The 23,398-nt window shown below is 34.4% G+C and overlaps 3 protein-coding genes across 3 annotated transcripts in view; 1 reads left to right on the top strand and 2 right to left on the bottom strand.

Moving 5' to 3' along the window:
- Window positions 1-97: 97 nt before the first annotated feature.
- Window positions 98-2,636, top strand: LOC126868823 (slit homolog 3 protein-like). The gene is made up of 3 exons (XM_050624727.1): window positions 98-399; window positions 1,280-1,642; window positions 2,081-2,636. The coding sequence occupies exons 1-3, from the start codon at window positions 191-193 to the stop codon at window positions 2,457-2,459; spliced, it is 951 nt and encodes a 316-aa protein (XP_050480684.1). The 5' UTR covers window positions 98-190; the 3' UTR covers window positions 2,460-2,636.
- Window positions 2,637-2,647: 11 nt separating this feature from the next.
- On the bottom strand, window positions 2,648-6,061 carry LOC126868824 (APOBEC1 complementation factor-like). The gene is made up of 5 exons (XM_050624728.1): window positions 5,304-6,061; window positions 4,997-5,171; window positions 4,596-4,918; window positions 4,358-4,487; window positions 2,648-3,970 (listed from the first exon to the last, which is right to left on the bottom strand). The coding sequence occupies exons 1-5, from the start codon at window positions 5,997-5,999 to the stop codon at window positions 3,870-3,872; spliced, it is 1,425 nt and encodes a 474-aa protein (XP_050480685.1). The 5' UTR covers window positions 6,000-6,061; the 3' UTR covers window positions 2,648-3,869.
- Window positions 6,062-13,687: 7,626 nt separating this feature from the next.
- LOC126868441 (neurotrimin-like) overlaps window positions 13,688-23,398 on the bottom strand; it is a 66,028-nt gene continuing 56,317 nt past the window's right edge. Inside the window, exons 2-10 of the mRNA XM_050623884.1 lie at window positions 18,520-18,720; window positions 17,563-17,933; window positions 16,637-16,784; window positions 16,246-16,521; window positions 15,834-15,940; window positions 15,550-15,739; window positions 15,436-15,462; window positions 15,237-15,352; window positions 13,688-14,952 (exon numbers count right to left, since the gene is read on the bottom strand). Coding sequence (XP_050479841.1) covers window positions 15,264-15,352; window positions 15,436-15,462; window positions 15,550-15,739; window positions 15,834-15,940; window positions 16,246-16,521; window positions 16,637-16,784; window positions 17,563-17,933; window positions 18,520-18,720 — 1,409 coding nt within the window. The 3' untranslated portion in view covers window positions 13,688-14,952; window positions 15,237-15,263. The remainder of the gene's footprint in view (window positions 14,953-15,236; window positions 15,353-15,435; window positions 15,463-15,549; window positions 15,740-15,833; window positions 15,941-16,245; window positions 16,522-16,636; window positions 16,785-17,562; window positions 17,934-18,519; window positions 18,721-23,398) is intronic.

The raw sequence follows: 23,398 nt of genomic DNA on the forward strand, positions 1-23,398 counted from the left end.
TGGAGTATGAAACGACTTTTTCGATCGGTTACAAAGAGTCCGATTCTCTTATCAAAAGAGGAAAACGTAGCAAGAGTCGAAGGATACGCCGCACCGCCCACACGATTCAGTTGCTCATCGCCCGGGATGTCAGAAACGTACAGTTAATTAAACGCTCGTGTTCAACGTCGGTTCCTGTCTCGCGTGAATCATGAAACGTCTGCTACATGCACTTTTCATTTTTAATCTATTGGCAAACGTCGTAACGGAGCGGGCCAATTGTCGAATCATCAACAAATGGCAAGATAAGAGAGTCACGTTGATCTGCACGGGACTCACGAACTTAACGGTATTGAAGGAAGGGTATAGCAATAGTACGTCCATCACGATTTCAGATTCGAGAATATATAATATACCAGGGTAAGAAAAGGTCATACTTCGGAACTACAAAAGTCATATTTCAGTCGAAATTGTTCGAGTTTTAGACATTTAATAATCTGAAAAATGTATATTTCTATTTTATCGAAACAGAGATATTCTGGACTCAGATAGAATCTATAAATATATGTAGTTACAATCGCTTTAGAAACTGCGAAAGTTTAGGTCAATTTATTACAAACTGTTTATTCAACAGATGCTATTCTTCTTTATAATTGGACAGTATAGATATAAGATTTTACAACGATAGGTTTTCCTACATGATTATATCCTGACGTTATTAGGTCATTTCATAACAAATGTCGTTTCCTATTTTTCTTCAGATAAACGCGCGTACCATGTTTCGCTGATATGTTTGTAGGAATTTCTCCTTGTGTTTCTTAAACAATATCCTCTTGATGGTTTTTGATACGAGTCCGAAGCAATTAGATCGGCTTTTTCGTATTAAAAGAAGTTATAAAATGAGTGTCAGCGAAAACAATTTGCTGCCTTGTATGCTATACAAATTTAAAAAGACAGTAAAATTAAACATACTGTTAGAAACATTGGTAAAGAGTACTTTCAAAAAATCAGGATGATCATCGACGATTAAAAATAAACGTAAGTATTAATTTTTTTCACTGAAAAAATGTCGCTTAATAGAGTCCAAAAAACGACATTATTTATGAGATGACCTAATATTTCATTGAAAATATTGAGTATGAAATTTGTAACTAGTTGATATCGAATTGTGTTGAGACTATTGAACATTAGAGTCGTTACGATGTCAGCTTCCTAACAAGTACGTATTTGATAACATGAAAACCAGACAGAAGATAATGACGACAAAGAAACTCTGATGAAACGTGTCGTTTGTTTATAGATACAGTTTTAAAAGATTTGGCGCGAGCCTCGTAACTTTGGATCTACACGGGTCAGACATACAGACTATAAGTCCTGCTGCGTTCGGAAATCTCGCCAAACTAGAGAACTTGCTACTGTGGGGTAACAAGTTGACCACCGTAAACTACGAATGGTTCCTGAACATGAATGTATACAGTTTAAAAACTCTAGACGTGTCGTTCAACAATATCTCTATGATCTATGATATGGTATTCACAATGCTTCCCAATTTGGAGAACTTCTATTTCGATTACAATAAAATAGAAATCATCAACTTTCAAATGTTCGACTACTTGAGAAACCTTAAAAATGTAAAGTTTGAGAAGAACCCGTGGTTCTGGGGGTAAGTAATTCTGGAACTTTATCGTTTGCGGCTTCTAGTTTAAATGAGTTACGGAAAAATATAAGAGGCAGTCGGCTCTTCTTCGATCTCACTGTCAAGCGTATTCTTAAAAGCTGTGCTACTTATGTAGATACAACTACGTTCATAAAATAATTAATGGATAATTGATCGACGTGATACAAAATGTGATATTTAAAAGCAAATTCCTTAAATCCTTATCTGTATTTCAATAGTAGAAACTTGTGGTTTTCCATTTCAAGATTTCCGTATAAATACTACGCTAGAACTCTTTCGTAGTATTGTAAAACTATTTTTTTTTACAATGTATATGTACATGTGAAAATATTGATATTTTACACACGAGACGTACTACATTCCAACGTGTATCTATAAGGAATAAATTATTTTAAAGCAATTAATTTGTTTTATAATATATAGATATCGTGCACATTTAACGTGGAAGTTTGAAACTATGAATGTGAATTATGGTAAAGATTGGGACGAATGGGAATGGATGAACGCCGCCATCAAAGAGTGCTCCCAAAATGGCTACGGAGTAATACCGCAAGATACAGTTCTCGATTGCATCGTTGAAAACTTACTGAATTACACGTACGAACTGTTTTCTACAGAACAGCAAGACATCAAATGTATAAGGGAAGCCCAACAGTTGGTACGCTGTATGAGACCTAAAAATATTACTGGGAATACGGACAACGAGACTGCGAGAAGAATACTTGAAGATTACACAGCGATTCTACCGACAATGTTCAGATCAAACGTTTTATTTAAACCACCGCAAATTAGAATTCCTTAAATCTATGAAACACTTAATTAAATCTCAAAATACATATATCTATATGTTTCTTCTAAACGTATATGTAAGTTATATCAAAGTAATGAGAAGTTAGGTACGAGTAGAAAATCTATTTGAGTGCTCGATGTACCTACTTTCTTGTGTATCTTAACCCTAATAAAATTATTCAAAATTGTAGTTTACGTGAATTACTGTAAGCTGCTTGTGATGTGAAGATTTTTTGTTACTAAAATTGTAGTTAAATGGATTACAATTAAAATTACATGGCATAATGTCCCGTAAACATGGTAATAATATGTAAACCCATTTTCGAATGATAAAAAAAAATGCATTCTTTTTATGTAAGAAATATTTAATTAGCATGCAGGTGTCATCCAATTATAACAATATATAGGCTAGAAGGTCCACGATTGGAAGTTCCAATTTCACATTCAGAAACGGTTGGATATTTAAAGCAAATGATATCTAAACTTTTGGATGAGAGAGATCAAAATTGGAAACCGGAGAGAATGAGGTTATGGCTTCGAGGACTTTACATGGAGGATAATCATATGATTTCTGATTATAAATTAAGTTCTACAGATCGAATAACGCTGCTTCTTAATAATTGTTAATATAAATTTTTGAGCTAGGTAAACGCGTTCATGGTTTTTTCGCTTTTTAATATGTTTAAGGAAAAGGATCGTAAACAGACGATTAAATGTGTCCGTTTATTTGAACGTTTATGTAGATACAATTTTGTGAATTGATTGTGGAAACAACTAAACATAATACATCATTATCATTACTAATGCTTCTGTACAATTTTAAAAGTAAAAAAATTATTACGTTAAATCTGAAAATCGAACCAATTAATATATAATTTTATTGATTTTCACAGATTATTATCACATATTCGATTAACTTTTTAACGAGCAGTACGTATATAGTTTAACTCGTACCGGCAGAGTAAAATTAACTTAATATGTATTTAAACTATATATTTAACGTAGAGAACCTGCAGTTGCTAGATTTTCTAAATTCAATCTTCTAGTAGATTACTTTAAAAAAAATATGCTTATTGTTCAACTTCATTTGTGATAGGTATTACAATTAAAATTTTCACAACATTTCACGGTATTTTAAACGATCATTAAAAATGCGCTTTATATCATAATTGAATAAAACTGTAAATATACTCCGATCGATCTTTTTGTACAAATATATTTTGAAAATTTGGTTAAAATTCATTTCAATTGTAAAAATTTACCGTTAAAATCTCAATTTTGTGTCAGAAATGCAAAAGTTAATTTACATTTGGAATATTTCTTTAATACTTTTGTCATCATGCTTTTGGATCTCTACGTTATAAATAATATCAATGATCTTTGCATGTTTCACTATAAAAATCATTCAACGAAAGTAATTTTTTTAATTATAATGTATTTCCCTATTCCAGCTGACTGCCGACCCAACCGCAGGATTAATGCCTAGCTTTTGTTCCATGCAATAGTGCTCATTTTCCCGTAGCACTGTTTGAAAACAGACAAAAAATATTCATAAATCATAGCTACATACTTACCACCGTCTCTCTTTCACTAATGTTTTACAAGCTTCCAAAATATTCGTTAAATAAAATTCGTTAGATTATCGTTAATTAATTATTGATGTAATATCCATGTTACTTGTTTCTAAGTCGAGTTACGAAACAAAGAAATACAGAAATAAATTTTCATATATCCGAAACTTCGAGAAGAATGGAGACATCAAGATAAAGAATTATACGAAACGTGAAATTGATATCAATTACATTCGTGGAGAACGTATCGTGTATTGAATTACGTTCAATGAATTCGAACGCGAAAATTAGCTGGATATATATGTTATTTTTAGAAAATATATTTATTTCATATACTCACCGAGATCCTGGAACATAGAAGCTATGAGTTGATACATCTTTGTGCATGCAGCAACAATAGCGTTTTGCTTCGTTGGCATTGATTCTCCGTGATATTCGAACAGAGTAAGGGCTTGTCTAACAATAGTTATCTAAGAAAATGAAAGAAAAGGAAACAGACAATAAATAATCAGAAACTAAAAAAAAATATGTTGAGAAAATAAAAACAAATATAAATGAATATAATCATATACACTTACTTTACACATAAAAGTGGACCCATTCGCTACGCGCAAACAGTTAAAGTAACAAGTACCGCCAAACTTTTCTCTAATGAAGTTTTGTAAAGCAGTTGTGTGTATTGAGGTTATATCGAGTATATTGTTGGCGTTCATGTCCACGATATTCTTATGATCAGACTTTTTCACTGGTGCGCGTTTAACGTAACTTGCTTCGAGATTACGTGAGTTTGCATTTGCTAGAGCTTCGTTGATACATCGTTGTCTTTCTAAGACTTTCGTGGCTCCGATTGGTTTTGCCCAACGTATTTCCCATCCTTCAGCCTCAGCGACGCCATTATGTCCTATTTTGTTCTTATTTTAATAAAGTGTGTACAACGATTAAAGACGAAATGAAACATGACATGAAATAATAAGCATACTTGTCATAATGTCCATTACACTCTGTGCTGCTTTACGATTTTCATAATGTACAAACGCGAAATGATTAATTTTTTTTAATTTTAAGATAGGAATTTTTGTATTTTTCTGAAAGATATCTCGAATTTTTTGTTGTGGCATGTTCAAAGATAGATTTCGTACAAATAAAGCAGTAACCTATAAATAATAGCAAATGCTATAAATACTTTTTATCTTATATCATTAATATAGAAAATTTATATGTATTTTTCTAATAACATAAGATTCTACATTTTTTTTTTATTTTTCACACAGCTTAAAATAGCTTACATTTTCCATAACTTCTTCGTCGATAGGATCACCAGGTTCAGGGTCGGCCCAATCAACCGCGATTTCATGGTCCCATAACATGACTCTTCCAGGTATTAACTTTCGTCTTGCCATCGCGGCTGCTCTATGATCTTTGAATTCGACGAATATGAAACCACGATTCAGCGTCTTGTCATGTGCACTTGGATACAGATAGATATCAATGATGCCCTCAAGAATCTTATTCAACTCTTGCATAAATTCTTCTTTGCATTTGTTCTTGGGTACACCACCGAAGAACAATCGACAATTATCAACCGATTTAACGACGCCGATACGATGTCCATGTCTGATTTCGTAACCGTCAAGTTTTGCGCACGCGCTTCTTGCTATTTTTGAATTTTCAAACAAGGCGAATGCATATCCGCGAGTTGATCCAGAAAAATCGAGCATCAATCGTAATTCAATCAAACGACCGACTGTTTCCAGCATCGGCATTAATTCGTCCTCGTAACAATCTCGCGGAAGACGGCCAAGAAAAATTTCAGCACCTTTCACGCGTTGCTTCTCGCCACGAATGATTTCTGGAGCAGTTAAACGGCGTTGTCCATTTTCTTGCACCAATTCGTATTTCGTTCTTTGCAACATTTCCAGCAATCTGATCGTCAACTGGCACTCTCCCACAGTATTCTCCCGCGTGTTCTTAGTTATATCCATTATGACGCAAAATAAAGTACTTTTATCACAAATTTATGCACAACGAAAACAACGATCTAAATAAGCGGACTGTCGACAACTAACTGATCCTTCTAAGCTTTTTTCCTTATCCCCTTCTTTCTTCTGCTTACCCCCACAACCATACAGAATTCGTAGATATACTCATGTGAAACGTTATTCCTCAAATGGACCAATCGCAGTGATCGATGTGTCACTGCCAATACAGCTATATGTTCTCAGGTAAAGGAAGATAACGAAGCATCTATAGTTGACTCGGGTAGAAAATGTAGGTACAGATATATATCTCAGGGGAGAGAACACGCATCCTATGTTATATTTCATATTGTCTATAGACTATAGTGTTAAACAAGTAAATAGGTTAGCTGTAGATTTACTACTTGCTTACTATGGAATTACTATGGTAATTAGCATTATGGAAATATGAATGTAATTCTGACCTCTAAAAAACATAAGAATTATTGAATTATAAGTAAATAATTATAATAGAAAAGTCATTGACTGTGACAATGATAACTTGGTAACAGTTATCTATTTCTGTATATATGAACTTCCGAAAATATTTGTTGCAATTTATATAAGCAGTATCGGAAATTATGAGAGGAATTTATTTGTATCAAATAAATTACAAAATTAATTAGCATAGTTGTAGAATATGAATAGAATGAACAAGGACTATTAATTAGGATTCTACCTAATCGGCGGTCTCTGTCCGTTTTATTTTATTATTTTTTTTTATTTGCCTCTCTATTCCAAGTATTTTATTACCTGATTATTAATAAGTACTGAATATTCTTATGTTAATTTGAATATGATTATTTGATTTCAAACATGAGCTCGATTGTTTATTACAAAATAAATTTTATTCCGTTTCTACGTAAATTTATTTCATTTTAATCCTCTCTTTCATTGTTCCATGAAAGGGGCCATCCCTGAACCAATAGTTCTGGGCCTCAAAAACATTAATTCGGTTCTGCTGATCCACCGTCTTCGGACAATACGCCCGCATCATTGCACGCTTGCGCGGAAAGGTCTATATACGGACTTCGTGAATTTAAAAAATTGAACATACGTGGGTTATCAAAAATAGAAGTATTCATGTAAAATTCAAATTGTGAATACTTTAATACATACAATGCGGTATGCAAAATCAAAAGGGGTCCGTGGTGGCAGAAATCAATTTTTTTATAACTGGTAGCCATAGTAATAGAAGTTCGTTTCGAGGGAGCCGTGATTTTTATTTAATATTCATATTTTTAAATCTATTTTTTAAAGGAAGTTAAGCATTTTGTGGTTATTATATATTTCTTTCGAAATTAAAGAGATCAGTGTTGCGGAAGTAAAGTTATATGTATAGTTCAGTATACCGAACCGAATATTGCTTTACAAGTTACAGAATTCAGAATAGTGTCAATATCATAATATTCTTTTTTCTTTGTTCTAAACTGGATAAAAGTGTCTTTTACACGGAATGCTGCTAGTAGGATTGCGGATTGATATATAACTTCCTTGTAAGATTCCGCTGTACGGAGATAAATGTCTCGCAGCTTAGATCACGAAATATCTATTTCTTTATGCAGGTTTATGGTCAAATAGAACTCGATGTTCTTGTTAATACCGTGAATTTCGAGATTTATACGTAATGTCGAGTAGCTCATGAGCGGTTCTCATGCGTAGTCATTTCCACGCGCTTTACATTATTTTTATATTAATCGATTAATCTTTGGGAATTGATGCTAAGCTAAGAACTAGCTCTCTGCATACTCGAGTCTACACTATTGAAAATTTCCATAGGGATTTTGGATGATCTAGATTGAATTGCAAATACATACTCGTTAATAAGTGAATTATTAGCATCCTTCATGGGATGTCGTTGAACATTGCAAGGACATCATGGGATGTCGTGCGTTTTTGTTTTAATTAATTATAAGATAGATATACATGTAGATGCAATTAAAGAAATATGTTTTAAAAATAAGTACATGTATAGAATCCAATTTTATCCTACTTTATCCTATTCTATCGTATTCTATTCTATACCTATGAAATTAAAAGTAATAAAAAATAATGAGAATACATAATACATCTGTATAAATACTTACTTATATATATATATATATATAATATATAAGAAATATATAAGATATATTTAATTATAATTTGTTAACCTAAGATATATATTATTTTATTTCAAACTAAACGTTATCATCTTTTCTATTTTTCAACCAACTTTATTTAATCAAATGACATTATGACACGCGTGCTAAATTTTTAAACACAGATATCCAGGTTTCGAATTCATAAATTTTGTTCACCCAGATTGTATTAGCTTATGCTTACACCAGTTTAACGTATTATTTCTTTATTTGAAACATAATACCCTCCTATCGAAAATATATCCTTTCCAGGAATTGAACGATTCTTATCGCATAAGTATATATATGTAGAGAGAGTATAAGTATATATATGTAGTATATATATGCCAGAGAGCCCCAAACACTTTTTACCAACTGAAATTGCTTATGTAAACAGAGACGCGGGGGGCAGTCTAGTACCGAAAGTCGAAGCGATAGGACACCTTCAGTATTACTCCGTAACAGGTGTCGATTTGTGTGATAAATATTTTACAATCATTCTTCCACCATTGAAACTTCGTTTAACGAAGGTACATTTTTATTCCATAATTTATTAAAATCTTTTGTAATCTAATATTAGATTATCTTTTTTTCTGTTTATTCCAGTAGCTTTGTTCCAGTATATTAAGCTCGTATATACAGCTTTCAAGAAACAATTTAGGTTTGATTGTTTCATTTTCGTACAATTTGCTCTTTTTATACATTTATTTTAATATTTCTTTTTTGGTGCAGATCGTTGTTTGATTGCGAGGGAAACTTCGAAGTATTAGAGGGATGCTGTGAAATTCGAAAAAATTTGACGAATTGTTTCGTTGTTTCGATCTACATATGTCTTAAATAGTATTCTGTACAGTTAGAATGAATGTTCTTGATAGATGTTTCTACTTCTTTCGTACTTTTTTAATTTAATTTAATTTAAAGTCGATTGACTTCATTTTATTGTATATGTGTAGTCTCCTTTAAGAGATTGCAGTTAGTTATACATTGTTGCATTTCCCGCGTGAATTTTCTATAGCACTGCCATCTCACGAGTTTTATCAATAATTTTTATTGTTTCTGAAGAAGACGCCATTACAAGTTCAGCCTTTGGCGCGTAATATTATCGTGTTCTTCAAGCAACTGTTTTGCCAAGGAATTCTTGATTTGTTGCGAGGATTTTCGAGTATTTATAAAATGTGATACAGTTTATTGCTAGAAGATATATCTCAGTCTTCGGTAACACAATATAATCTCTAAAATTACATATATTGCATTTAGAATATTCGTTAGTGTTCAATGTAGAGATACATTTTTATAAAATTAGCAAATAAAACTTTAAAATTCTTATTTTTCCCTATTACATTAATAAACTATAAAATTTTGTCCTCAACAATAAATTATATATATACACACATGCACACACTATTTTATCTTTTGTTACAGATATTTCACAACCAATACTTCTACCATAAGGTTTGATGATTCTTCCGAGATGACGGTCTTCATGATGGTTTCTTCTGAGCTACGTTGACATTGTCCACATCGTTCTTCATATGTAACTGTGAGTCGCATGCTTTTTTGTTTCTCCAATCAGTCACTCATGCCGTAGGATGAAAGATCCGAATCGACACAGGAGACTGGTTGTATTACGTAGAATTTTTTACAAGCATAGTGACCGCGGGTATCTAATATATCCGTAAGTGGTAATACATATTTTTATTGTATGTGTTTTATTTATTAGTTCAGGATAGGTCTTCTTGCATATTGCATTTTTTATTAGCATGAATAATATTACGTAATGTTAGTAATTGATTGATTAATTATGAATGATCATAAGTGGATTTATACGGATGTAAGTACGCGTATGAATAAAATATGAATGTTTGGATAAATGATAAATGTTAAAATTACTTACTGAATTGATTATTTTGCGACGGAGAAGTTAAATACTGTAGTATCGTGGAAAAATTATTTCGAAAATTCCGATGAGTTACAGATAGAAAACAAATCGCGATGGGCCGTATGCTCGTAGCCCTTTAGGGCAATGGGTGACAATACATATTATACATAACTTGTTTGTAAAAGTATTAAAGTCCACTTCCTTCCGGACAAAAATGTATTTTCTGTGTGCAAGAAGAAACTTCGCGGTAGGCAGATTTTGGAATCAAAGCAACAAATTTTGAATATTTTTTCGTGATTTCGAAAATATGCTTTGACGAAGAGATCACCTTAAATTATTTAACATTAATGTTTACACTGCAGTCTATTATTACATTGCATTGAGTTTTAATGTTTTCTTTCATAAATAAATTCTTTCTCGTAAATAAGTTCTTTGCCCACTTTTTTTACAATACTAGAATTTCAATAATTTCTTACGCTATTAAATTCAGTAAATTAATGTAGATTCACAATAATTTCAAATATAATGAATAAATAAAAATGCAGGAACAGTAGTCCGTTAGATGCATATAAATCATTTTTTAGATCAGGATTTTCAGGTTTAATCCTTTCCGTACCCATTTCCAGGATCTCATTCGCGTGCCCAGGTGCTACGCGGGTGAAGGAAAGGCAATGGGTACGATGACCATAAACTTAATAATTTATTAGCGACTGACGATAATTGGTGTATCGTGAACGATGTAATTTCCACATTGTGTGTGTGTGTGGTTAGGCTGTGGAATTGCGTCGTCGTTTCGATTCTTATTAATATTCAAGAAATTCACAAATATAGATAATAATATTCTTTATTCTACAATAACATTCAAATAACAATGTAATGGTATCAAATTTCGTACCATTTGTTCGAAAGTCGTCACTTCTTTAGAAAATGCAATACATATATATCTTCAATTGTAAATTTATTTTTAGTTAAAACTAAAATGTGTATGTACTTGTATCGCACAATGGTCGCTAACTATCGTCAGTTGATTTCAGGAAAACGGTACGTACATTAGAGTGTGAAAGTTGAATGTCAAACTCGGGTGTCGGAGGCGTCCCGGGACGTTCTCTCTAGTGTAGGCTCTTGCGCCCGGGTGTTATGTGTGAGAACCGTGGAGTGAGTGTGTTGGTGTACTTGTGTTGCCATCTTTTAAATATAGGGTTAGGTAGGATAGGTAGTATACTTTCTGGTGTGTCTGTTAATTATAAGTAGGTAGGGCCGGGCAGGTTGGCACAGTCTCCGGTCGGGTAGGCGCTTTTTCGTGTGACAAATCTGTTTCTGGAAATCTGATTTGAAAAATCGACGGTGAAACTGACACGGGTAGAGCATGCTCTCGTCTCTGGGTTTGGCTATCGATTTTTCGAATTTCGCGGTCGCGGTCGCGAGTGAGCTCGAAACGAACGTTTCTTGCTCGAGCACGCACATGCGACTGGGCAACGATCATAATGATCGTTTGTCGTCTATGTGCACGGGGGATAGCATCCGCGATTTATATTTTTATTTTATCCTTATAAGTTTTTTTTTATTTTGCGATTAGAAAGACTCGAGCCTAGGTTTGAGTTTCAGCGGGCATTGAGCCCGAAGAAAGAAGAGGCTACGAGCCGAAGAGGCCCGACAAACTGTCATTGAAGAGGGCAACTACTCATGGCTCTTCATCCTCTGGATCATCCAGAGCATGGAAAGTCATTCGTATTATCATTTTGTCACTATGCTCGTCTTTAGTATTTGTAGTAGTAAAAGTATGTACTTCTCTTCTGGCCGATTTACGATGTCGGCCCTTCGTTACATCGGGAAAATCGTTGTTTTTTCTTAGTGTTGCGAATGATAACACCGGTTTGAATCAGAGTTGCGAGAAAATGGTGACTACGGTTTGTTTGCTGTAGTATTGAAAACTATAATAGATCGTTCTTAGCATTTCTTATCACCAATTATTAGAATTTCTTAAAGTGTTATATCTCTTCTGTTTAAACGTTAATTAATTGTTTACTATTGTGATTTTTAATTATTGCAAATAATTAAAGTAGCTTTTACGATAGTTCAATCAGAAATAGTAATTTTTATTTGATTCAGTTTAAGAATTAGTGTTGCGATATTATTCAATCGCGGCTATCTTGCTTACTTTTACAATTAGCGTTGCGTTGATGAATAGTCGCGTTTCTTTAATTAGTGTTGCGTTGATAAAACGCGATGCCCAAGCCTCTTTCACTGCGAGTGTGGAAGTATGTTCCCGGTTCCTGGATCATCTGATGCAACTGATATAGTTGTGTTCGATATTACTAAATATTTCTTAATTTGTTGTAATACTATTGGTATAATTTTTAAATAATTTTATTAACAATTTACTTAATACTTAAATATATTAGTCTGATAGGCATCTAAATTACCCGAGAATAGTTAAAATTGTGTAGAATCGATACGTGATACAATTATTAATTATATAAAAAATAATACGAGCTGATTGGTTGTGATCGCGATTGTAATTAGCTTTATTAAATATGTTTCATTGTTTTCTGTATGAGTAAAGATGGCATAAGTTCTTACCTTCTAGTTTCTTCTTTTTTTTTTTTAGTAAAATATCATTTCGAAAAGTTTAAACAGTTATCATTAATTTTGTGTTAGGACGAATAAGTATCGCAAGGACGTTCATATCGCAATTTTAGGATACCATTCCTTGTATGTCGTTTATAATTTCATAGCAAAATTAATTTTATCTCAAACCATGACTAGTGTTGTAATTTTCATCTATGGACGATTAAAAGTTCGTGAATTCAAAGTTAGATAGCGACTTCTGCGTTGCCGCTTTCGGTTTAAGTTGAATATAATTCCTATTTATGCCGTAGCAAATCGTAGAGGGCGTAAAAAACACTCTGATTTTTTGAGGTCGGTATTTCAGGATATTAGGCACAAAATCCCATACACTGTCGGTATCTTGTACTTAATCACTATTAACAGCTTGGGGGATCTCGTGTCACATGTTCTGAAATACCGGCCGGTGAAAAGAAGAGATGTTTTATCGTTAATTAGATACCGTTAAAAAATTGGATTGGAAAAAATTGGATTGGAATTAACACCTTATAAAATATTACTAATTATTAGGTCCAAGTTTATTAAGTTTCATTTTATTTATATATAATAAAAAAATGTACTATGCAAATAAAATATGTAGAACTAGATAGAAAAAAACGCTTCATTGGAAGATAAGGATATGTCCAAATGCTTTTTGAAGCTATTTTAACTTTCTTCTATTTATCGTGTAGCATTCATTTAATCGGTTATCAGATCCCATAGGAAGTTTTTGGGTATAGAGTGTAATAGAGTAATGGTTCGTTTTAATTAAATGATTTTATTGGTCAAAATATCTTCTATTATATTCAACAACCTTGCTTTACAATAAGTTCGATAAAAGAATTAGGCAACTGTCCAAATCATATGGAATAAAAAAGTAGTTACATATTAAGTATATTCTGTAATTCATCTGTGATAATAAAATCTTACGCAAATAAAACGTGATAAGGACATAAAATCGAGTTATCAAAATCGGAACTAATAAATTTATTTAGATGGTCCAAAGGTAGTAATGAATTTCTTTTAAAAATGTCGAAGAAGTATCCGTATAATGCGTTTAACATTATGCAACGAATTTATTATCAAACGAATAAATGCAACGAACGCTATACAAAAGTAATATGTAGTTGTCCTATACAGAGCGTCGAGTTAAGCGTGACTGAAATTCCTACGCGTAAACGTTTACATAATGTGCACCATTTGTTGGAACCGACTGTATTTTTGTACAATATTTATTTGTTAATCTATTAATTGTAACGGTTGTTATAAATCAATGCAACGACGTGTCTCTGTGCTAGAAGCTACGAAGCTATTTTGGAAAACGATACATCATTTCTTGCATTCTCCATCAGGCATTCATTTCCACTCATAACATTATACATTGAAATCTGAATTGAAAGCACATATAGGAAATTTGTCATATTATAGATTTCGAAAAGGTGCCAGTACGGTGTATATGTGCTTCCAACCCGCGTGTTTTCGTCGACTAACTACGGCGGTTCTTAATAACATTATTTCTTTGCTATTACACATTAGGTACCTACATGTCCTTCGTTCGCGATAGAAGGATGGCTTATCAGTGCCAGTTTCTGTACACGATCGATAGTTAAAATAAACCTGCGTACATGGCACTAAACAACATTATAGAACATTATAGAACACGGATCTAGTAATCTTAAGCATACAAAAATAAATTATAATAATAATCATGTATCTTTGAACTTATACATGTACAATGAATACTATATTATGTGTACGTATATATATAATATATATAGATATATAAATATATTTTAAAGTACAGTATCCCTTATAATTATTCTTGATTTAGAATACAACGAAAATGCTCTTTTTCTTTTTCAATAATACGTACCAGAACATCTAGGAGAATTACCTAATGCATGTCAAATAATCTGAAACTACCTTTTTATACACAAGGAATGCCCACAATTAAATTTCGACAAATTTTTGTAAAAAAAAAAAAAAAAAGAAAAAAAAGAAAGCGGCATACTGATATAAAACAAGTATCCGTGTTCGTTGTACTTGCATAGAAATGACGATATAATTCTTTTCTTTGTACCATCGTGAAATTTTACTCCAGCAACAAGCAGGGATAGAAATCGTAGATAACGTGCTATCGCAAATATTATTTTCCTACAGGGAACACATCGATCGTTTAGCGCTTGCTTAAAACATTAATTAATACATTATTTTAAAAAATATATTACACCAGCAATTTACAGTTCTCCTAGACATTCTTGTTTCACTAAACCCACCATTGCATTTGCTGGTGTATGCTTTGGCTGTAGCAAATTACCTGTACATAGAAAAATTTTTATGAAATAAATTTTTAATTAAATTCTATGAATATCTCTTAACGTAGAAAAATCAGATTGGAAATATTTGTAGGAAAGATTATTACACAGTGAGACAAAATATGTATTTTCTTTAGTAAAAGAATAATAAATATTTCTATAGATTTTTAAAGAAAACATTTCCAAAATCGTCAGTTTTGAAATTCTTGGATCCATTATTTTATGTTCCTGAGAGATACGAATATTTTTGTAAAACAGTATTTCTGTCTGTGAATTGCATACGTACCTATTATAGTTTAAGGAGTTCAGTAAATTACAGACTTAGAGCATAGGACGAAACGACTAGGAATAAGGTTGCAATGTCTAACGCGAATCGATATGCGCTTGATGACGATCCTTTAACTGAAAACGCATTAAATATTCGTAAGAATCATACTTATTTACAAAGAGATACTATTACTCAATGTATATATCGCGATATTTACCATTCTCAGCTTGCTCACCCGCGTATACTGTAAAGCAATGGAAAAAAACTTTAGTAAACCAGCAACTTCATTATACACCGAACGATTACAAAAGTCATCTTTCCATCTTCTTACCTCCTACAAACATGTGTGGTTTTGATGGCGGGGACCATCCGAAATCGTTTCTGGCCATAAGGATCGCTTCATACGATCCAGGTTCAAGCCCTTCGAATTTATATTCCACGGTAAATTGATTTCCTTTACCATTCGTTACCGTCGGCTTCAGAATTGTCCAATTATCGTCTCCTTTGCAACGATATTGTAGCTACATTATGCAATTAATACATTTATATTATCATATGAAAAGAGATACTAATAGATACGAAGATAGTAGAGAATGGTAATACGTATTTAATTACCTTGTATTCGGTAATTGGCGAATAACTCTCCAATTGCCATTTTAAAATCAATCCCGAATCGGTCTTTGTCATCTCACCACCAAAAATCATCGCTTGAGAGGGAAGACCTGTAAAGCGAATTAATGGCCGTTTCATTGTAGCACATTATTTTCGAGTATAAAATATCCAAATTCTCGAAATTTTGGCTTTACAAATTTTCGAATTTTCCGATCTTGAAATTTTCATACTTTGCGACTCTTAAATCCTCGAACTATCAAATTTTCGAATATTCAAATTTTAGAATCTTTTTCATTTTCAAACTTTTGTACGTGAAAAATTTCCAAACGTCGAAACATTTCAGTCGCTCTCTAACGTGTTTTATTTCATTTTTCAAATTTTTTCTTCTAATTGAAAAAAAAGAAGAAACTCATACCGGTAAGGGAAATAGTTTTCTCTGCTCGTCCTAATTTATTTTGCGCGATGCACGTATAATTTCCCAAGTGTTCCTTTTCTGTATGCAGAATCTCGAGGATATGCCGTGTTTTGTTCCCCTTGATCTCTATGCTTCCTTTTTTCGGCATCACTTCCTTTTCATCTTTCATCCACGTCACTTTAGCATGCGGATGAGCGTGCACGTTACACATCAACTGTGATTCAACACCGAGACCGGTATGCACCCATTTCCCTTTTGTCTCTATTTCGGGAGCGTCTACGAAAACAAATTGTACACGTTCTTTTATGTTTGATTTATTCCATTGAGGCAACATTTAAATATAGAATAGTAGGTCACTGTAACAACGAGAACGTGTACCACAAATTCTTACAGTTAACAACGACGTTAATGGCTTCTACAGGTGGATTCTCCATTCCGTTCTCGATCAAACACTGATAACGGCCACCATCGTGTTTGTTAATGTTTATTATAGTTATACGGTTGCCAGTGACGATTACGTTATTATGCACTCTTTCGTTCTGTAATAAAAAGTAAAAAGAAAAAGGTGAGAAACGTATGAACCACATTTACTAGACTTTTGTCGAATAAACGTCTTTAATACGTTCTATAAATAAGAATCGCGATTTCTTGCGATCATTACTTTTCCTTAATTAAACATTCCAATGAAACTTTTTCGTTTATATTTAACCCATTAAAGACCAAGCAGTGAAACGATACGTAAAAGTTGTGTAAACGCAATATTATTGGAAATGCGAATAAAGTAATTTACATGCTGTTTTCTGGAAGTAGAACAAACGTATTGAAATAGCGAATACTTCATAAAAATCCACTATGTACAAATCAGGGAAACTAAAAAGTAAGAAGATGATCGCGTTAATTTTTCCAATCTTCACGAGAGGCTACACTCTAGGTAGAAGCATTAATCTAAATATATCATATCATTCTTCTAAAAGGATAATCTAAGAGGTACGTTATTTTATTTTCTGATCTCAAACATTATTCAAGTTCCTCGACATCCTTCGCCAAGCCATTTCTCAGCCAGTTTTTTAACAATTTACTTTATGAAAAGTATCGAGCAATATTTAATTTGTATCCTAAATAAAGGGGAAATTCAATTATTCTGGAAAATATTTTTAAAATATTTCTCTTTACAAGATACAATGCCTTAGAGTCTTTTTTACAATCAAAATGTTAAGACGTCCTGACTTCGGAGAAATATTGCAAATGAAATAAATAAATTTTTGCCAGAGTTCACGTTTCTTCGCGCACAGAATACGAGTAAAAATATCATCTTACCTCGTGATACCACTTTATCTCACTTATCGGTTCTATCCTTGTTTCACAACCGAGGGTAATGTTTTGACCGACATTGACTTCTACTCTTTTCGCAGGGATGACCTGTATCAGGGGTGGTTTATGCTGCTGCGTTGGCGGCGATGTTGATGGAATCGGTGCTTGCTCAGAAACTAACACTCTATGCTTAATCGTAATGGGCGGCTTGTTCAAAATACTGCACTCGTAATCGTTGGAAGTATCATTGAGCGTTGCATTGTAGATCACTAATGTATTATTCCCTAGTCGAACCATCCTCTCCTTGTCTGCGTTCATCGGATTCGAGTCGTAGTAGAGAAATTCGTCGTCTTTCTTCCACATGACAGCGAAGTTTTCTAAGATATTACAATTTGGTCAAATCTCTGTACACATTTAGATTTAACTCCTTGCACTGGAGAGGCATTTTAACGTTTTTGTCCATCAATTCGATAATCAAAAATTGAAATCGCGAGATAAAATGTTCAGTTACTTGTTTTGTTATAAAATAAATATTTTATATTTTAAACTGTGATATTTCCTGTTCAGTTAATCACTCGAAAGAGTCATAACCGGAAATATCATCCTCTGAATCTTACCATGGTATCATTAAAATTGATAAAACGAAGCATTTCGTGAATTTCTTATTGAGAAAGTCAAGATAGCTGATTAAGATTACTTGATCGTTCACCATTTTCATATTTAATTTCTGATTTCTAAATACAGTGGCAAAGAAATTTATATTATACATATGTAATAATGGATTACGAAGAATATCTCTGATGAAAAAAGAAGGTACTTTTTGACAAAATATTCACGCTTAGCAATTTTGCGAACTGACACAATACATTAAAATGATCGTATCAGAACGCTTGTATTCCGGATGCAAGGGGTTAAGAAAAACATAAAAAATGTAGAAATTCTACATGTTGATTTCGTACCAACCTGCATTTTTTAATAGACAATGTAGATATATGGTGCCTCCATTTCTCACGTGTATACTCTGTGGCTTAGATATGATTTGTGGTGGTTCCTCAAGAGCTCCAGTATCATCATCATCGATGGTATCATCGTCGTTGTAATCAGACGGTGGATCGTCTTCGATGTAATCAACACTCTCGGAACTTTTAGCCGGTTTGCACCAAGCTGTAATCAAAAGGAATACGTTACCGTAACACGCATTTTCTTTCTGAATTTCGTTTTAAAATTCTTTGAACACGCGCCGTTTTCTTCGGTTCCCGTGAATCTTGTACGCTTTATTAACATGGCAAAGAAAATGCTAAGAAGGTGAAGAGAATTTTTATCCTCTATTCAAATAGGAATGCAAAAATCGCGATCTCGCGTTCACGATCGCTAGTAGAGTAGGACCTTTAATGTAAATGTTATTTACGATTTACCGAGTGAAATCTGTTTGTATACTTAAAACTTTCGATTTAGTACTTTCTTGTTAGTACATAGTTGATACATATATTAATTTAGACTCGTTATAATAATGACGCCAATAAAGATAACAATATCGACATTAAAAATTAATTGCCTCGATTATGCGAATTTTTCAAAATTATATAGTAAAAGTAATTAACGAAGAACGAAACGTTCGAAATACCGACAGTACGCGCACTGATATTCGTAATAGTATTAAAAATTAATTACACGTGTGTAACTGCTTCAAAATGTAATCCTCGCTCGAACGATTAATCATCCGAAATCTGGGCACCGACCTCGCGTACCACACAAAGAAGAACGAATCTATTGTTATAGACCGATCGCTAACAGCTGTTACCTAGTTCTTTCTCAAAAGAAACACCTAAGATTTATATCCAGGAGAGGCCTCGAACAACGATCGAAAAGAAGGACACGCCAGTTGCAATTAGATTTCTAGTGCACGACATGCGCTTAATTTCAGGCCAGCGTATGTAAGCACACTGTTTTCTAATAATACACGGCCCTATACTTGTCTGTCTTTCCCAACAATGCTCTTTTCTGCTTGTTTGCGTGTGACTTGCGTGTGGCGGCGGCTATCGGGAGGCCACGGTTTAACAGGATAAAAAATTTCAGGGTGAACAGTGGAACGAATGAAATAAGAGGTCCACACCCTCGTTGGCTGCGTGTCTATGCTCACTTTGCCCTATTTTCAGCCACGTTCGTTTTATGTTCATCGTTTACGTATCCACGCTACGATCGCCTTCGATGTCAACTAAAACCACCACACCTCTGTCCATGAACAGACGAAGATAATAGCGAAAATTTGAGATGAAATAAAAGTAAAATATGCTCTAAACGTTGAATAATTTTAGACCAGATTCCTTGGACCAGAAACAGCACATCATTGTCGATGGAAAGATGAAGTGATGTTGCAGCCGAGATGGGTTACTGGATAAAATAAAAATGAAAATAATTTTGACGAATTTTGAATAATTGATCCATGTCCTTTGGAGCTTTTGATTTCGTTATCGGACACTCGAGAAGCAGGTAAAAGCGTCGACGGCTGACCCACTTCCGGTCCCCACTTAAGGTCCACTACGCTCGCGTGAGCTTCGCATTGTCGATACGCCCGAGATCTCGCGGTATCCTTTACTTCAGCCTTCGTGAATTTATGCTTGATTCGAGAATAGCTAGTTAGTCTAGATCTGAAAAGCTTTCGGATTTAGGACAACGTGAACGCCTCTTTGATAAGCTTTGATTACATTGCGAGTTTCAAAAGAACCTTCAATGTCTTTGTATTCCGATGAAACTTGATTGCTTTTGCACGATTAAAGACATTAAGGCGCGATATTAATGAAAGATGTTCGAGATTGAAATAGGAATTTGCAATTCTTGCGAATGTTACGTGTAATTTGCCGCAAGAACGTTGAAAGAGGTGCAAAACGTTTATACGAGTATTATTACACGAAAGGATTGAATTATTTGGAATAATAACTGCGATTATATCAAGAACGACCTATAAATCTAGGTTAATGGCTGACCACTACGGTAGCCAGTTCTGTTTCCACTTAGCCTGTAACCCCTTGCTAGCGACTCAGCGTCGACATCCCTTGGCAACGGCCTAGAAAAGTCGCCACGGTGTCCCATTGCTCAATTTATTCTCACCATGGGGTGCTTAACGTACTCTTCCCTCTTTGTCGACCTTCGATGACCAATCGAAGCGAACACATATGTTTCGCTTAATAGACATCCTTGAAAATCGAAATTCAGCTTTTATCGATAGTAACATCGTTCAATTTTTATAATTGTTTTATATCATAAAGTTCGATAAATTCTTTTATCGATTAATTTTATAAATAGTCTACGGTTTTTATATATTTATGGAAATATTGAATATGCAACAACGTACTGGGTGTACGTAATACGTAAAAATAATAAAATCGCCAAAATATTCGTTAGATTTTTGCGTATCTTCGTAGTTTCTTGAAATTGAGTATTTCGTCAGTCGTATCTGTCGAGAATTTGGCAAGAACAAAGGGAAATTTGTTCTATCGCGACGTGTTGCGATTAAACGTCACTACAAGAAATCCGATAAAGCGACGACTTTAAATCTTTTCTCGCAAAATTTACGACTGTCCTTGGCGATTATATTGAATTCTAAATCTTCTCCCTCGAATTTCAGCAGAATGACAGGGACAAAGGTAAGGACATCTCGGCGACGATCTGGACATCCGGCGTCCAAGGTGAAAGAGACTGCAATACGCAATGCATCATAAACCAGGCATTCGAACAAACGCAACGTAAGACGGCAAGCACAGCTCGATGCATTGGTTCATCGCGGAGATCTTGCGAAATCGAAAAGAAATCCAAAGAAATCCAATTCCCTCTTGTTTATTCCTCTTCGTCGTCCGCCTTCCTTTGTTCTCTCTTTTCTATTGGAATTCGAACGGTGACTCGGTACAAACACGAAAGAATAACGGACGTGCTTGAAAACCGCAAAATCGTTTTGCATTAGGCGCACGCGTAATAAACGATGATGTCATCCCAGCGACATGTCCAAAAAAAGGACCTGCCTCATGCTCGCGATTCATCCTAACAGTACACGTCATCCTGTTTATGCGTTTGCCCTTACGTGATCACGTTTTCTTACGTGTCTGCGCCGTGTTCCGCGGCCGGCCGCCACCCCCACAAATCAAAAGGATACAGACTGTAAATCGACCGGGTGAAATCGGCTAGAACCGCATCGAGTGGTCGATGCGGCGTGCGAAATGTCAGGCTGTTGTTGCAGGTTGCAATTACGTTCACGGCCCGACACATACTGCAAGGAAATTTATTCAACTTGTAAACGTAACATCCCGCCTTTTATGCCCCATTTTATAATTGTTCTTAGCGCGAAGGAGCGTACAGACGATCGATATTATCGTCAGTACTCAGGATCCTCGGTATTATCGTACGTGAGAGAACCTTTACATGTCCAATATATATCGTCGGTACAATATGGGGAACCCTGAATACGTCGAATAATATCGATCGTCTGAACACTCTCTTAAAGAACGACGATGATGCGTTTCGAGCGTATAAAACGATCGGTCACTTTTCCATTACCATCGAATCTGGAAGCACAACGTCTCTTACTCCGTTGTGATTTTAAAACCGATGAGATATAGTTTCAAGAGAAGGTAATATTTGCAACATTTAGAACGATCAATCTGGATCTGAGGAAGAAGTAACAAATAGTTGAGAACCTTGTAAAATTAAATTATCGAATACTATTCCGCGGAATTGTTGAAAGTGACGACTGTGTGAGTAATACTGACTAATATTATGGAAGTAATCAGGATCGAAATCCCAACTCTCGTAAATGACGCATAGATGTCAGATTAACGATGATGTTACGTTCGAGATACATTTCCTGTTGAATGTAGCTTGCATCAATTATGCTGCAACAGTAGCAACTAAGATTTTATATCTCATTCGTTTCGTATCTCTCATCACGTATGGACAGAAATGCAAAATGTCCGTGAATATATAAATGTCTGCGAATATATATGTATATGTCGACTGCGAATATATATGTCGACTTTCCGTCGGGAATGCTGGGAAAAACCTCCCATCACCATAGTCAAGATTTTAACGTTTAAGCCATAAAAATAAGGAAAACAACTTTTAATGTTCCAACCTGGCGTTACGACGATGGGTTCAGGTTTAAGGTGACATAACGGGTCACCAGACGTAGCCACGGTCACGGGAGGGTCGCGTACCTGACAGAGGTACGGAATGATTTTATGACTCTCCTTAAAAACAAGGATTGACCCGAGAAGCGGGGACAGGAGTATATAAGGGTAGGTTCATCTGGATTCAGGGAGTTTTTAGTTAGTTAGTCGTTGAGCGAATTGCCGAGTAAGTCACGCTGATACTGGTTATCCCGTGGACCGTGGATTCGTTGTCATCCATTGTCATTCGTGATAATCTCGGACATTCGCACTGATAAACACTAACCACATCCGCGACGGTAAACTAAATAAAGGTTCATAGAACGCCCCAAAGTGCCAACCTGACTCTGACATATAAATGTACGATTAAACCGCATACAGGTTTCTTACATCATAAACATCCAGCCGGATTTTCCGCGATTATTCATCGAATTTTAATTTCTATGCCAACAAAACATGGTTTCGTAGAAACGAAATATTACCAGAGGATAAAGACCGACCACGCATTGACATTTCGAATATTTCTCGGTGGTCATACTACCAATTTAGATCGACGTCATGTTCCTCCTATACACAGACCTACAGCTTTTTTCGTGCAAGCAAAAGTATTCTCGATTACGCTGTTCCCATCCGCACAAACGCAACGGAGCCGTTTTTGCAATTACACTCTGTATCCTTCTTTTTCT

This window comes from Bombus huntii, chromosome 8 (assembly GCF_024542735.1).
Source record: "Bombus huntii isolate Logan2020A chromosome 8, iyBomHunt1.1, whole genome shotgun sequence".
Taxonomy (NCBI): Eukaryota; Metazoa; Arthropoda; class Insecta; order Hymenoptera; family Apidae; genus Bombus; species Bombus huntii.

Excerpts from the sequence above, each read along its gene's own strand:
- LOC126868823 (XM_050624727.1), top strand. The coding sequence starts at position 191 with ATGAAACGTCTGCTACATGCACTTTTCATTTTTAATCTATTGGCAAAC. Across the intron at positions 400-1,279 it reads AGAATATATAATATACCAGG|ATACAGTTTTAAAAGATTTG; the intron begins GTAAGAAAAGGT and ends GTTTGTTTATAG. Across the intron at positions 1,643-2,080 it reads AAGAACCCGTGGTTCTGGGG|ATATCGTGCACATTTAACGT; the intron begins GTAAGTAATTCT and ends TATAATATATAG.
- LOC126868824 (XM_050624728.1), bottom strand. The coding sequence starts at position 5,999 with ATGGATATAACTAAGAACACGCGGGAGAATACTGTGGGAGAGTGCCAG. Across the intron at positions 4,919-4,996 it reads TGTAATGGACATTATGACAA|GACATAATGGCGTCGCTGAG; the intron begins GTATGCTTATTA and ends AGAACAAAATAG. Across the intron at positions 3,971-4,357 it reads TTCTATGTTCCAGGATCTCG|TGCTACGGGAAAATGAGCAC; the intron begins GTGAGTATATGA and ends GTTTTCAAACAG.